This window comes from Ammospiza nelsoni, chromosome 24, assembly GCF_027579445.1.
Source record: "Ammospiza nelsoni isolate bAmmNel1 chromosome 24, bAmmNel1.pri, whole genome shotgun sequence".
NCBI classification, from domain to species: domain Eukaryota; kingdom Metazoa; phylum Chordata; class Aves; order Passeriformes; family Passerellidae; genus Ammospiza; species Ammospiza nelsoni.
The window spans coordinates 2,106,942-2,119,327 of NC_080656.1; the positions used below are offsets into that span (position 1 = coordinate 2,106,942).

The 12,386-nt window shown below is 57.4% G+C and overlaps 2 protein-coding genes across 2 annotated transcripts; one reads left to right on the plus strand and one right to left on the minus strand.

Annotated features, from left to right (window-relative positions):
• Nucleotides 1-42: 42 nt before the first annotated feature.
• Nucleotides 43-6,822, minus strand: SRPRA (SRP receptor subunit alpha). Its single transcript, XM_059488231.1, has 14 exons — nucleotides 6,642-6,822; nucleotides 5,949-6,032; nucleotides 4,980-5,143; nucleotides 4,723-4,883; nucleotides 4,448-4,601; nucleotides 3,848-3,998; nucleotides 3,579-3,685; nucleotides 3,270-3,388; nucleotides 2,917-3,003; nucleotides 2,654-2,826; nucleotides 2,360-2,573; nucleotides 2,120-2,283; nucleotides 1,277-1,375; nucleotides 43-1,058 (listed from the first exon to the last, which is right to left on the minus strand). The coding sequence occupies exons 1-14, from the start codon at nucleotides 6,759-6,761 to the stop codon at nucleotides 930-932; spliced, it is 1,926 nt and encodes a 641-aa protein (XP_059344214.1). The 5' UTR covers nucleotides 6,762-6,822; the 3' UTR covers nucleotides 43-929.
• Nucleotides 6,760-11,008, plus strand: FOXRED1 (FAD dependent oxidoreductase domain containing 1). The gene is made up of 10 exons (XM_059488186.1): nucleotides 6,760-7,120; nucleotides 8,135-8,379; nucleotides 8,497-8,607; nucleotides 8,685-8,803; nucleotides 8,891-8,985; nucleotides 9,159-9,260; nucleotides 9,339-9,406; nucleotides 9,489-9,637; nucleotides 10,352-10,481; nucleotides 10,557-11,008. Exons 1-10 carry the CDS (start codon nucleotides 6,760-6,762, stop codon nucleotides 10,914-10,916), a joined length of 1,740 nt encoding a protein of 579 aa, XP_059344169.1. The 3' UTR covers nucleotides 10,917-11,008.
• The last annotated feature ends 1,378 nt before the right edge of the window (nucleotides 11,009-12,386 follow it).

Below are 12,386 nucleotides of genomic sequence, written 5' to 3' on the forward strand. Positions count from 1 at the left end.
TACCCCAAACCCAGTAGGAAACAGGTCCTGGCTGGAGGCAAGTTATTTATACACAGAGAACAAATTATGAAGTTTATTTTATATAAATTATGTCTCTTAGCAGACAGCATTCAATTTATTGCACTATAGCACATCTGCAATACAGAGCTACAATACATTGTCAGAGGTTTGTATTATCAGTGTAGCACTTCCGACCAGGATCAAGAGGCACTCGGAGCGGGGAGAAAGGGTGCAGGAAAGCAGCAAGCAGCCACCATTCTCTTCCAGTATTAATGTGGTTTGGTTTTCTTTTCCTTTTTACTAGCAAATAACGCCAAGACCAGCGGGCAGGAGCCAGGCAGGGCACGCTGCCTTCCACCTCTGGACCTGGCTGCTGCAGCTCTCCAGCTCCTGCCCAAATACGTGGTGTCTGGGGACCCTGCTTCAGAGTCCGGGTGAGGACAGATAGGGGGACTTTAAGGCAATTTAGCATGTCCCCTCCAGCCCAGCACAGGCCATCACTTTTTTTGGTTTATCAGCTTCGGTGGAGCTGCCACGAGCAGCAATGTTAACAGCCAGATCTAATACTGCCCCTAAGCCCAAGTCCCTCCTGTCTCCTCCCTAACTGGTCTAAAATTCAAAAGCAGCTCAATAAAAAGCCTTCAAACCCACCAAAAAGCACAGCAGATCCTGGCACCACCCACCTTCCCCCGTGCAGCACGAACAATACAAAGCTCTGGATTCAGCCTCCCCGCAAGGGAGCCTGCGTCACTGGACACAGAATGGAGGAACCCAGAGAAGGGCTTTCTCTGGATAAAAGTGGGTTTATCCAAAAAAAGTACTCCTCATGCTGCCATTCCTCCATTCTGTTCTGCACTACATGGGAAAGACTAGTTGGTGACAGGGTAAAGCAGGTTCTTCTGGGACATCTGCACACAGCGATTTGGTGTTTAGGCCTTCATGAGCGCTGCGACCACGGCCTTGGCGTTAAGGCTTCGCAGATCACAGTAGGTTTGTCCGGTACCAACGAAAACGATGGGCTTGCTCGTGATGTAGGTCATGGAGATGGCAGCACCCACCTGCCGGGGACAAGCAGCACCATGAAATCCATTGCTCCCCCTCAGGGAGCTCGTCATTTATTCATTCATCCCCCATGAGTGGAAACCAGACTTCTAAATTTGGTTCAATGGCTTAAACACAAGGAGAAAGTGCAGGAGTGCCCTGTGTTTGACAGTTCCCATCTCTCCCCTCCAGTCACTGTCAGGACTCTGCAGAATCCCCTCAGCAGCCTCCTTACCTTGTCATCAATGGTATCAAACTTGGTGAGGACGATGCCATCGATGAGCCGCGGTGTCTGGGCCATGGAGTGATCAGCCAGGGCCTTGTTGAACTTGACCTGAGGGAGAAAAAGGATCTGAGAAATGTGTTTGTGGTGCTGCCACCGTACAATTCTCTGGTAAAACCTACAGAAACGGCTTCTTTTCCCTCTTCATCTGTCAGAACTCAGCACATCCCTCTGGGTGTCCAGAGTTGCCAGGACCTCTGCCAGGGGGCTCAGAGACCCTGGCACACAGCCCAGAACACCTGTGGGTTTGATTTTAACCCGTGGAGCAAACTACCAGCTTTGTATAAAGATCTGAAAGCCACAGAAGTTTAAGTAGTGTAATAATAAAATTATCACTAGGTGAAAAAGTAGATTTTAGGGGTTTTAGAATAGGGGTTTCAGAGACAAGATGGAGGGACTTGGGCATCTCCAGCCTTTCTTCTTCTCTACCTCCATCTTCTGCTGTGATGTTGGCACTTACAGATTGGTCTAGAGTAGAAACTCACTGTCTAACATAGGTGATAAGTATTGGAAAGCAATTGTAAGCATTGTATACGTAGTTTATAGTATAAAGAGATAACACCATCACGGGGGCAGTCAGAGTGCCTGTCTGTCCTGCTGAGCAGACCTCGGCTAGACAAGAGAAAACTTTTTATAGATAAGATACAATAAACAACTCTCAGACTGAGAACTGAACAACTCCTACTCATTCTTCGAACACATGGGCCAAAACAGAGACTTTGCACACATCTCAGGGCTGCAATAAACTGCAACCTTCCGAGATTCATCTCTCAATAGCAAAGCCTCCACACTCACCAGCTGATCCACAGCCTCATTTCCCACCAGCGCTTCCCCAACAAACAGGACCAGGTCGGGAGCATTGACAGCGATGAGTTTGGCCAGCGCAGTCATCAGGGGTGCGTTGTCCTGCATGCGTCCCGCCGTGTCCACCAGCACCACGTCAAAGCCCTGGTTGCGAGCTGGGGCCGCAAGGAGGCAGCGTGAAGGACGGCCCTGCCTCAGGACAGCACCCCTCGCCCCCAGCTCTGCACATACCGTAGGAGATGGCCTCCATGGCGATGCCCGCCGCGTCCTTGCCGTACCCCTTCTCGTAGAGCTGCACCATGGTGCGCCCGCCGTGGCTCTCCGGAGGGTGCAGCGCGTTGAGGCGGCGCGTGTGGGTGCGCAGCTGCTCCACCGCTCCCGCGCGGAACGTGTCGCACGCCGCTATCAGGACGCTGAAGCCGTTCTCGATGAGCCAGAACGAGATCTGCAGCAGGCAGCACGTCAGAAAAGTAGCTACACAGCCTGACCCCATCACCCCACCTGTGATCCAGGGTGCTGTCCCACCTTGGCCAGGTTGGTGGATTTCCCGACGCCGTTGACACCACAGAAGGTGATGACGTAGGGCCGGCGATGGCGCTGCGCGTCCATGACATCGCGGAGGACGTCCACGCGGCGCTGGGGCTGCAGGATCTGCACCAGGGCCTCCTGCAGCGCCTGCTTCACCGTCGAGGTCACCGCTGGGAAAAGGGGGTGCAAAGAGGACGTGTCACACGTGGGGAATACTCCTGAGCTCCAAACCACACACTGGATGCCACATGGACACTTACTGGTGAACGTCCCCATCACCTTCCCTTCCAGTTTCTTGGCCACTGATTCACAGAGCTGCACTGCAATCTCAGCTGCCACGTTTTTAGCTTTGAGAAAGACAGAACAGGGAGTCAGTGCTGCTGAGAATGTTATGTACATCCCACATTGGTGTCAAGGGAAGGATTCCCACCAGACCTGACTGCTGCCCCACTTTTTGCTGCACTCTCAAGGGCTTCTCTAGGGTCAGACAGGAACCCACCACAGCTCCTGTGGGCAAGAATATCCCAAACCACAGGCACTACCTACACCAGGGCCCACCCAACAGAGCACAGGGAACTGCCACTAATCCCTCACACCATGGATCCAGATGTACCAATCAAGTGATCCTTCATCTTCTCCAGCACAGGGTCCATGTCCCCTCTGGTCAAGCTCTTGGAACCCACCAGGCCCTTCAGCATGCCAAACATGCCCCCCAGGCCACCCTTCTTCACACTGTGGGGAAGCAGAAGAGTTACATTGAGGTTTGAAAATTATCATCTGCAAAGGTCAGATGCAGAAGGGCTTGCCCTGAGAGGAATAACACACCAGTCTGTGCTTCCTGCATTACTGGTTAGACTGGAACAGGAGTTACAGGAGAGAAATCAAGAACCATGTGACAAGCAAGGGCTTTGGGAGCCTCTACCTGGGTTTTGAAGGGTTCTGGACAACTTTCTCCTCTTCAGCTTCATCATCACTCTCATACTCCAGGTCATAGAGGCGGCCAGGCTCCCGATTTTTGTCCCCCAGGGCCTGCAAAGAGAACAAGCAGCTTTATGGGCTGAGTGCCACAATCCTTATTTCATGTTTCTTCATGACCCCTCCTCATCCAGGCACAGAGACTGGGCTGGGTTCATAATGCCCAGCTGATCCCAGAGAATGCACAACAGCAAACAGAGCCTGACTTTTCCTTACCATGTCAGGGTCAAACTCCTCCACAGGACAAGCCTCGGCGCTGCCGTTGGTAGCAGAATTACTGTAATCAAGTACTTTGGCATTAGAGTTCCCCAGATCCCACACCCGGGGCTTCTTCCCCTTCTCCTTCTGTGCGTCGGGCTTTGGAGATCTGGTGGCACAAAGACAGAAACACATTGTGTGCAGTGCAGGGAAGCAGCAGCCATCACCTCCTTAGGAGATGTGAAAAATAAAAGCCTGGATTACCCAAAAAGGCAGAAATTCATCAATCTGATCCCCAGAGTTTATTTAGCTGAACTTTAACCCCATATGGCACCACTTCCCCTCAAGCCAGGTATCAATGCACTAATGCTGTCTGCTTGCTAAAGACACGTCTGGACTTCTCCCAGGGTTTCTGCATCTCCCAGCAAAGAAAATCAGGTTCTATTACCCCTCCAAGACACCCAGGTGTCTTCTCTCAAATTTTTCAGCAAGGAGGGAAATCGGGGAAATAAGGTCCAGGAAAGTGAGGTCTGGCTTCCAGGGTTCACCAAAAGGAGAAGAGATTCAGCCATGGCCTGGTTCAAACATAGGCAGACTGACCATGCTCTCATCACCCACCTGGACTTCTCCCCAGCTTTCATGTGTCTCCTGAAGAATTCCTCCCGGTTCTTCTGCAGGATTTCATCCTTGGTCAGTTCCTCCTTTTCCCCTGCTGCTGAGAGCTGCTTGTCACCCGCAGATGCTTTACTGGGTGCTGCCACAGCTTCAGTTCCTGACAGGAAGAGCCCCAACACAAGCTCAGTCCAGCTCCAAGCAGATTGGGAAAGCACAGCCTGCAACACATTGCTCTGGAATATTTATTTCCCTCCCATTTATCTTCCCCATCAACTCACCATCCTTTTTGGAACCTTTGTTCTTCTTGTTCTTGACCTTCTCCTTTGGTTTCTCCCCTCGGGTTTCAATCATACACTTGACAGTCTTCTGGGATTTCAGAGACTGCTCAAACGTCTTCATTACCGTGGGAGCTCGGACTTTGCTGCTCTCCTCTGCATCCCTGCAGGGAGGTGACCCATTAGCCTGGATTTCAGCTCTTCCCCCGCTCCCATCTCTGCTCAAAACACAGATTTAAGACAAAACCCAAGCTCTATACCGGAGGAGGCGCATGAAGTCATCTTTAAAGTCAAAGGTGCCATTTAGGAGGCCCAGGGCTCCTTTCTGCTGGAACTCATTGCGGTACTTGTCCCTGAACTCCTTATGGACGTCGTCTATCAACTTGTCCACGTAGGTTAGAGTCAGGATCTTCTGGAAGCCCACCTGCCAAGGAGCATGGCCAGCAGACACTGCACTTCCAGCTCATTCAACAGCAGCAAGCAAGAAAAAACCTCTCTGTTTAATTCAGAGTTCTTTAACTTGGGCAAGCTTCAGCCTGCACTTTCTGCTCCACCTTTCCAAGCTTTTAAAATGCCCCCAAAAAGGTGAAAAACAGCCCAGAGCTTTGCTTCAACAGGTGACTCTAACACACAGAGGCTGTCTTATGGCAACGTGGACACGTAGGGCAAGGGCAGAAAACCTTTAGCTTATCTGTGGGCCAACAGGAAAGGTAGTATGGATTTATGGAGATAAGGTGCCAGGCAACAAAAAAAGATAGTGTTAAATGTGCCATAAAGTGAAGGGAATAACACATTTCTGGCTTTTTTTCAGTAGCTGTGGCCAAAGTAAAGTTTTACAAGGCTGCAGCTTCTATTTGAGGTTTGATTAGTTTTAATCCTGCTGCAGATGATTAAAATAAGCTGCTACTGCAGTGGCATTCAGCTGACAGACACCCAAGTCCCCCCTCTGTGGGGAGCCTGGCTACACTGGGGTCACTGCTCAACATCCCCCTGAATCACTCATCACAGCCCCTCACTCCCCAAAAATCCCAGAGACAGAGGAGCCAAACCACTCTGGGAGCCGATATCCACCCCAGGCAGTGCAAACAGCTGCTTGCTCAAACCTCAGCACAGCGGGAACTGTTCCCCCTCTTTTCTGGGGCAATCCCCTTCATTCAGGTTTGGGGGCACATGGGGGGGCTGGAGGGACCCTCCTGCCACCAGAGGGGTGCCTGGAGGGGGTCACTTACCACAAACACCAGCTCAAACTGGTTGTCCAGTTTGTACTTAAGCGTGAGGGCTTCATGGGTGAAGGAGTTGTTGCCGCCTCTCTCCTGGGGGAGAGGAGCTGTCAGAATGGGGGTGCCAGCAGCACCCACCATCCCCTCACCCCTGTCATTCCCCTCTCCCCCCATCATCCCTGTCACCCCCCTTTCCCAAAGCAGTCCAGCATCCCTTACACATGACCCCATAGGGTGGTCGCGGCCCCGGTGCCCCGTCCCAGGTGGGTGGTCCCATCCAAGTCTGTCGCCTCCCCAAAGTAAAGGCCCCATCCACACCCCCCAAATGGGTGACCCCACACCCGTCCCGACTCCCAGCGCTGGCCGTGCCTGTGTGTCCCCTCCAACAAGTGGCCCCACCTGTGTGCCACCCCTCTCACTCCTATCCGTCCCCTCCCATTCCCCTAGAGCTGTTCGTGCCCGTGCTTCCCCCGCCCCAAGCAGGTGGTCCCGGTCCCCATTCCCCGCTCAGCTGATGTCCCTTCCCAGGCAGACGGTCCCATCCCGCCTCCCCGCCATGTCTGTAGCTTCCCCTCTCTCCTCCCGAGGCAGACGGGTCCCACCGCCCCCCTCCCTCACGGCAGCCGGGCGCTCCCTCGCCCCCCTCGCCAGGTATGTGACCCCCACCCAACCCTGCTCCCCCGGCAGCCGGCCCCGCCCGACCTGCAGGAGGACGGAGCGGATGAGGGCGTTGACGGGGGCGGTGGCGGCGGGCCCGCGCACGCCCTGGAAGCACCAGAGGACGAGGCCGCCCTTGCTGAAGATGGTGAAGAAGTCGAGCATGGCGGCGGCGCCGGGCCCGGCGGGGCGCACACGTCGCTCTGCCCCGCGCTTCCGCCGGAAGCCCCGCCCACCCGCGCCATTGGCGGGACGGCGGCGGGCGGGGGCGGGGCCAAGGCCCGCTCCAGTGGGCGGGGCCACAGGGGAGGGGGCGGGGCCATGCTGCGGTGGGGGCGCGCTCTGCGCGCGCGAGGGGCGGGGGGGTTTGTGGGGGGGACCCCGGAACCGGGGGGGGGTCCCGGTATGGGCCCCGGTATGGGCCCCGGTATGGGCCCCGGTATGGGCCCCGGTATGGGCCCCGGTATGGGGCCCGGGCCGCCCCCTCCGCACCGCGGCTCCGCTCAGCTCCGACTTCTTCCGCGGTGAGAGCCCGAGGGGTCCCCGGCACCGCACCGGGGATTTGGCGGACACGAGGGGAAGGACACGGGAAGAGTGGAGGGGGTGTCTGGGTGTGGATAAGGGGAATGGGGAGGGGGGCAGGTAAATTGGGGTGTCCCAGGGAACGTAGGGTTGCTGGGGTACGTGAGGATATACGGCGGGATTGCTGGGCATGGGGGTGCGCTGGAAATGGGGGGAGATGGGAATGGGGAGCTGGGAACGGGGAGCGCTGGGAATGGGGAGCGCTAGTAATAGGGGGGAGCTGGGAATGGGTGGGGGGGATGGGAATGGGGAGCTGGGAATGGGGGAAGCTGGGAATGGAAGGAGCTGGTAATGGGGGACTCTGGGAATGGAGGGAGCTGGGAATGGGGGAAGCTGGGAATGGAGGGAGCTGGGAATGGGGGGAGCTGGGAATGGAGGGAGGTGGGAGTTAGGGGCGCTGGGAATGGGGGGGAACGGGGATAGGGGGGCGCTGGGAATGGGGGGCGCTGGGAATGGGGGGAGCTGGGAATGGGGGGCGCCGGGAATGGAAGGGAGCTGGGAATGGGGGTCGCTGGGAATGGGGTCGCTGGGGTAGTTGCGGTCCGTATGGGAGCGTGCCAGAGGGGCCTGGGGCGATCCCTGGGGGCTGCGGGGATGGCAGGGGACACTGCTGGGGCTGGGGAGAGTTGGGCGGCCGGGGGTCTCAGAGGGGACGGGGGGTTCCGCCAGGCCCAGGGGACACTGGAGGGGGTCCCAAGGGGGCTCTCGCAGGATCATGGTGGAGGTCTCGGGTGATTCCCAGAGCGGACTGTGGACTCCCAGCGGGAGGCACTGGTGTCATTCCAGGTCACTGGAAGCGTTCTGGTGGTTCACAGAGTGTTCGGGGCGTTTTCCTGGTCACCCGGGGGGAGCCTGAGGGGTATCCTGGGAATGTCCCGGAGGGGTCCCGGGGGGGCAGAGGTACCGGGGCTGCCGGCCGTGCCCCCTCAGGCTCGGCAGCCCCCGCTCCGCCGCAGAGCTGGGGCAGACCCTGGAGCGCATGGCGCAGACCCTGCGGGACCAGCTGCCGGCCTCAGGGAGCGGCGGGCGCGGCTGGGTCCCCCCGGGCACCCACCCCGACCCCCGGCCCCCCGACGAGGCCGACGTGGTGGTGGTGGGCGGCGGCGTGGTGGGCTGGTCCGTGGCCTACTGGCTGAAGGTGCTGGAGGGCTGGCGGCGGCGGCACGGCATGAGGGTGCTCGTGGTGGAGCGGGACCCCACGGTGAGACACCCCACCCAGGGCAGGCTGTGGGCCTGGGGACCCCCTGAACCCCTTCTGTTCTGCGGATTCAGAGCCTTCAGTATCAGTATGAGTACCTTTGGGTATTTATATCTTCAGTATTCCAGAGCCTCCACAGTGCTGTCGGCGGGGGGGATCCGGCAGCAGTTTTCCCTCCCGGAAAATATCCAAATGTCCCGATTCTCTGCCAGCTTCCTCCGCAACATCAATGTACGTGGGGTTAGATGGGCCGGGGGTAATTTGGGGAGTCCAGCCCCGCTCACTGTGGTCCCCCCATCTCCTTACAGGAGTACCTTGGGGTGCCGAATGAGCCCCCCATTGACATCCAGTTCCGCCCTGGGGGGTACCTGTTCCTCGCATCCCCCCAGAACGCCGCTGCCCTGGAGGCTGCCGTGCAGCTGCAGAGGTGGGGGACACACACGGGACCCTCCCAGGGGGGGTTTCAGGGGCTGGGGTTCATCCTGACCTCCCTCCACATGTTGGCCATCTCCAGGGATGAAGGGGCACAGGTGACCTTGCTGTCCCCCACCCAGCTGAAGGAGAAATACCCCTGGATGAACACAGAGGATGTGGCTGTGGCGTCCTATGGTATGTGGGAGGATGGGGGAGGGCATGGAGACTCCCCTCAACATCCTTCCTCATCCTCATCCTCCTGATGCATCCTTCATCCTGGCTGTATTTATGGAAAGGGAGGTCCAGCCCCCCCAGTGCATGTATTGGGGGGGTCACACAGGAGTTTCCCCCCATGTTTCCCTGCCCAGGTCTGGAGGATGAAGGCTGGTTCGACCCCTGGACCCTCCTCAACGCTTTCCGGCGCAAAGCCACGTCCCTGGGAGTCCAGAGCTGCTCCGGGGAGGTGCGAGGTGAGGGATGGGGGTGCACAGCGAGGCTTCCCCCCCTGCCACCCCCAGGAGCCCCCACCTGACCCCAAAACCCTCCAGCTTTTGTCACCTCGACCAACTACATGATGGCGTCAGTGCCGCCGTCTGCGCGCATCAAATACGTCCACGTGAGTGTGTGTGTGCCCCCCCGGCTCCCCAGAGTGCCTGTGACCCCCCTGCAGCCCTGACCCCCCGTCTGTGCCCCCCCAGGTGCACATGCCAGACAGCCTGGAGTACCAGCCCGTGGCCTGTGCCATCGTGGTCAATGCTGCGGGTGCCTGGGCGGGGAAGCTGCTGGAGGCAGAGGGGCTGCCCCGGGGGCTGTGCCAGCCCGCCCTGCCCATCCAGCCCAGGAAGAGGTACTGGGGCTCACAGTGGGACAGCCGGGCAGCTCCTGGGCTCAGAGTGGGGGCACACCCTGGAAACTCCTTTATCAGTGGGGTGATGCCCTTGCTGCTGTTTTGGGGGGTACTTTAGTACTGTGTCATGGGGGAGCACCTCAGAACTTTTATTCTGGGGGGTGTCATCCTGGCATCCTCTGTCTTTGAGGGGGTGACATGAACCCTTAGGTGCTATTTTGGGGGATCACAGAATGGGACACACATCCCAGCACCCACCACCCTCTGGGGGGGATGTTGAGCTTCCTCAGTTTGTTATTTGGAAGTGGGGTCTTGCATCCTGGAGCTCCCATTATTCCTCAAGTGCCCCCAGCCCCACTGTCCCCGTTATGTCCCCATACTCCCAATCCCAGTGTCCCCATTATCCCCCTCAGTGTCACCTATTGCCTCCCCAGCTCTAGTATCCACAGTATTCTCCCAGTATTTCCAATACTCCCATTATTCCCCCAGTGTCCCCATTACCTTGCCAGTGCCCCCAGCCCTATTATCCCCATTACCCCCACAGTACTTCAATTATCCCCCCAGTGCCCACAGCCCCTCCAGTGTGCCTAAGAGTGACATGACCTCCTCAATGTTATTTTTTTGGGGAGGACAAACATCTCCACATCCCAGCCCCACTGCACCATACTGGGGGGCAAGAGGAGCACCTCTCACACTCTGTTTGGGGTTCCCCAGGTATGTGTTCACCTGGCACTGCCCCAATGGCCCTGGCCTCTCCTGCCCCTTCCTCATCGACACCTCTGGTGCTTATTTCCGTCCGGATGGCGCTGCTGGGAACTACCTGGGCGGGATGAGCCCCCCCGAGGTGAGCCCCTGGGGTCCCCTCAGATCCGTCACCCCCCTATTCCTTATCAGACACCCCCAGCTTATCCTTTTCCAGGAGGAAGAGCCGGATCCCAGCGATCTCTCGGTGGATCACGATTATTTCCAGGAGCAGATCTGGCCCCGGCTGGCTCGGCGTGTCCCAGCCTTTGAATCCCTGAAGGTCAGGGGCTCTTGGGCAGGGTACTACGACTACAACACCTTCGACCAGAACCCGGTGCTGGGCCCGCACCCCCGGCTGGAGAACCTGTTCTCAGCTGCGGGGTTCAGTGGGCACGGGCTGCAGCACGCGCCGGCTGCGGGCAGGGCCCTGGCCGAGCTGCTGCTCAGGGGCCGCTACGAGACCCTGGACCTGCGCAGGCTGGGCTGGGACAGGCTGCTGGATGGGGAGCCCCTGCAGGAGCTCGGCGTGGTCTGATGGGGGCGGGGAGGGGGGAACTGAGGCACAGCCCTGGACCCCTTCCCCAGGTCAGAGGTGGTGTCCTGTAGGAATAAAATGGATGTATGGATGATGAGTGTGCCAGAGAATTAATGGGGTCCATGCCTGTCATGCTCCCTCCACCGGGGCTACCAGGATCCTCCCGGTATCCTCAGTTCTAATGTCCCCATTGACACCTTCCACAACTTCAGTGTCCCCACTACACTCCATTCCATCCCAGTATCCCCATTATGTTCCCGCACCTGCAGTCCCCAGGATCTCACAGTGTTACCTGTTGCCTCCCCAGTTCCCACTAATCCCAATATCTTCTCAGGGTCCCATTGCCCCAGTGCTCCCATTATCCCCATTATCTGGTGCTCCAATCCCCTCCAGCCCCAGTACCCCCATTATGTCCCTATCCTCCAGATCCAGTGTCCATGTTATTCCCCCAGTGTCCCTCGCTGTCCCCACAGTGTCCCCTCTAACCCCCATTTCCCCCACTGTGGTATTCACATTCTCTGAATAGAGAGACATAATTCTCTCTCCCAGGATTTTTCCTGGGGAAGGCAGTGAGAGAGAAGAAGGAAAACAATTATCTCTACTGCTGCTCCTGTTTGGCACATGTGGAATGCGTTATGAAGATTGTTTACAAGGAATGATTTGTTAATTGGACCAGTGATGGTTGTTTGGACTGATTGACCAATTGGGTCAAAGTGGTGTTGTGACTGTCTGGAAAGTGTCACAGGTTTTTCTTTAGTTTAGTGTAGTTTAGCACAGAATATAGTACAGTATATAATGTAATATAATATAGTTTAATAAAGCTTCTCTTCAGCCTTCTGAATCTTGGAGTCAGAGCACAATATTCCCCAGGTGGGTGACACCTGCATCCATACCCCCAGTGCTTCCATCATGATCCAGTGCCCTCAGTATTCCCCCAGTGCCTCCAGCCCCAGTATCCTCAGTATTTCCACTACCATGCAGTGTCCCCATCTCCAGTGCCCCCAGTATCCCCTCATTATCTGCCCCGGTGCCCCCAGTCCCCAGTGTTCCCACAGTGCCCCAGCCCCAGTATGCCCATTCATTCCCCTGGTATCCCCAGTATGCCCACAGTGTTCCCAGTGCCCCAGCCTCAGTACACCCATCCCCACGGATATCCCCAGTATGCCCACAGTGTTCCCAGTGCCCCAGCCCCAGTACACCCATCCCCACGGATATCCCCAGTATCCCCACAGTGTTCCCAGTGCCCCAGCCCCAGTACACCCATCCCCACGGATATCCCCAGTATCCTCACAGTGTTCCCAGTGCCCCAGCCCCAGTACACCCATCCCCACGGATATCCCCAGTATCCCCACAGTGTTCCCAGTGCCCCCGGCCCCAGTACACCCATCCCCACGGATATCCCCAGTATCCCCACAGTGTTTCCAGTGCCCCCGGCCCCAGTACGCCCATTCCCCCCAGTATCCCAGGTAT

What these genes read in the sequence shown, in the direction of transcription:
- FOXRED1 (XM_059488186.1), top strand. Translation starts at nt 6,760, where the DNA reads ATGGCGGCGGCGCCGGGCCCGGCGGGGCGCACACGTCGCTCTGCCCCG. An exon ending in CAGCTCCGACTTCTTCCGCG is followed by an intron (nt 7,121 to 8,134) that starts GTGAGAGCCCGA and finishes GCTCCGCCGCAG; the next exon opens with AGCTGGGGCAGACCCTGGAG. An exon ending in CGCGCATCAAATACGTCCAC is followed by an intron (nt 9,407 to 9,488) that starts GTGAGTGTGTGT and finishes GTGCCCCCCCAG; the next exon opens with GTGCACATGCCAGACAGCCT.
- SRPRA (XM_059488231.1), bottom strand. Translation starts at nt 6,761, where the DNA reads ATGCTCGACTTCTTCACCATCTTCAGCAAGGGCGGCCTCGTCCTCTGG. An exon ending in GATGAAGGATCACTTGATTG is followed by an intron (nt 3,004 to 3,269) that starts GTACATCTGGAT and finishes TCTTTCTCAAAG; the next exon opens with CTAAAAACGTGGCAGCTGAG. An exon ending in ATGAGGCTGTGGATCAGCTG is followed by an intron (nt 1,376 to 2,119) that starts GTGAGTGTGGAG and finishes TTTCTCCCTCAG; the next exon opens with GTCAAGTTCAACAAGGCCCT.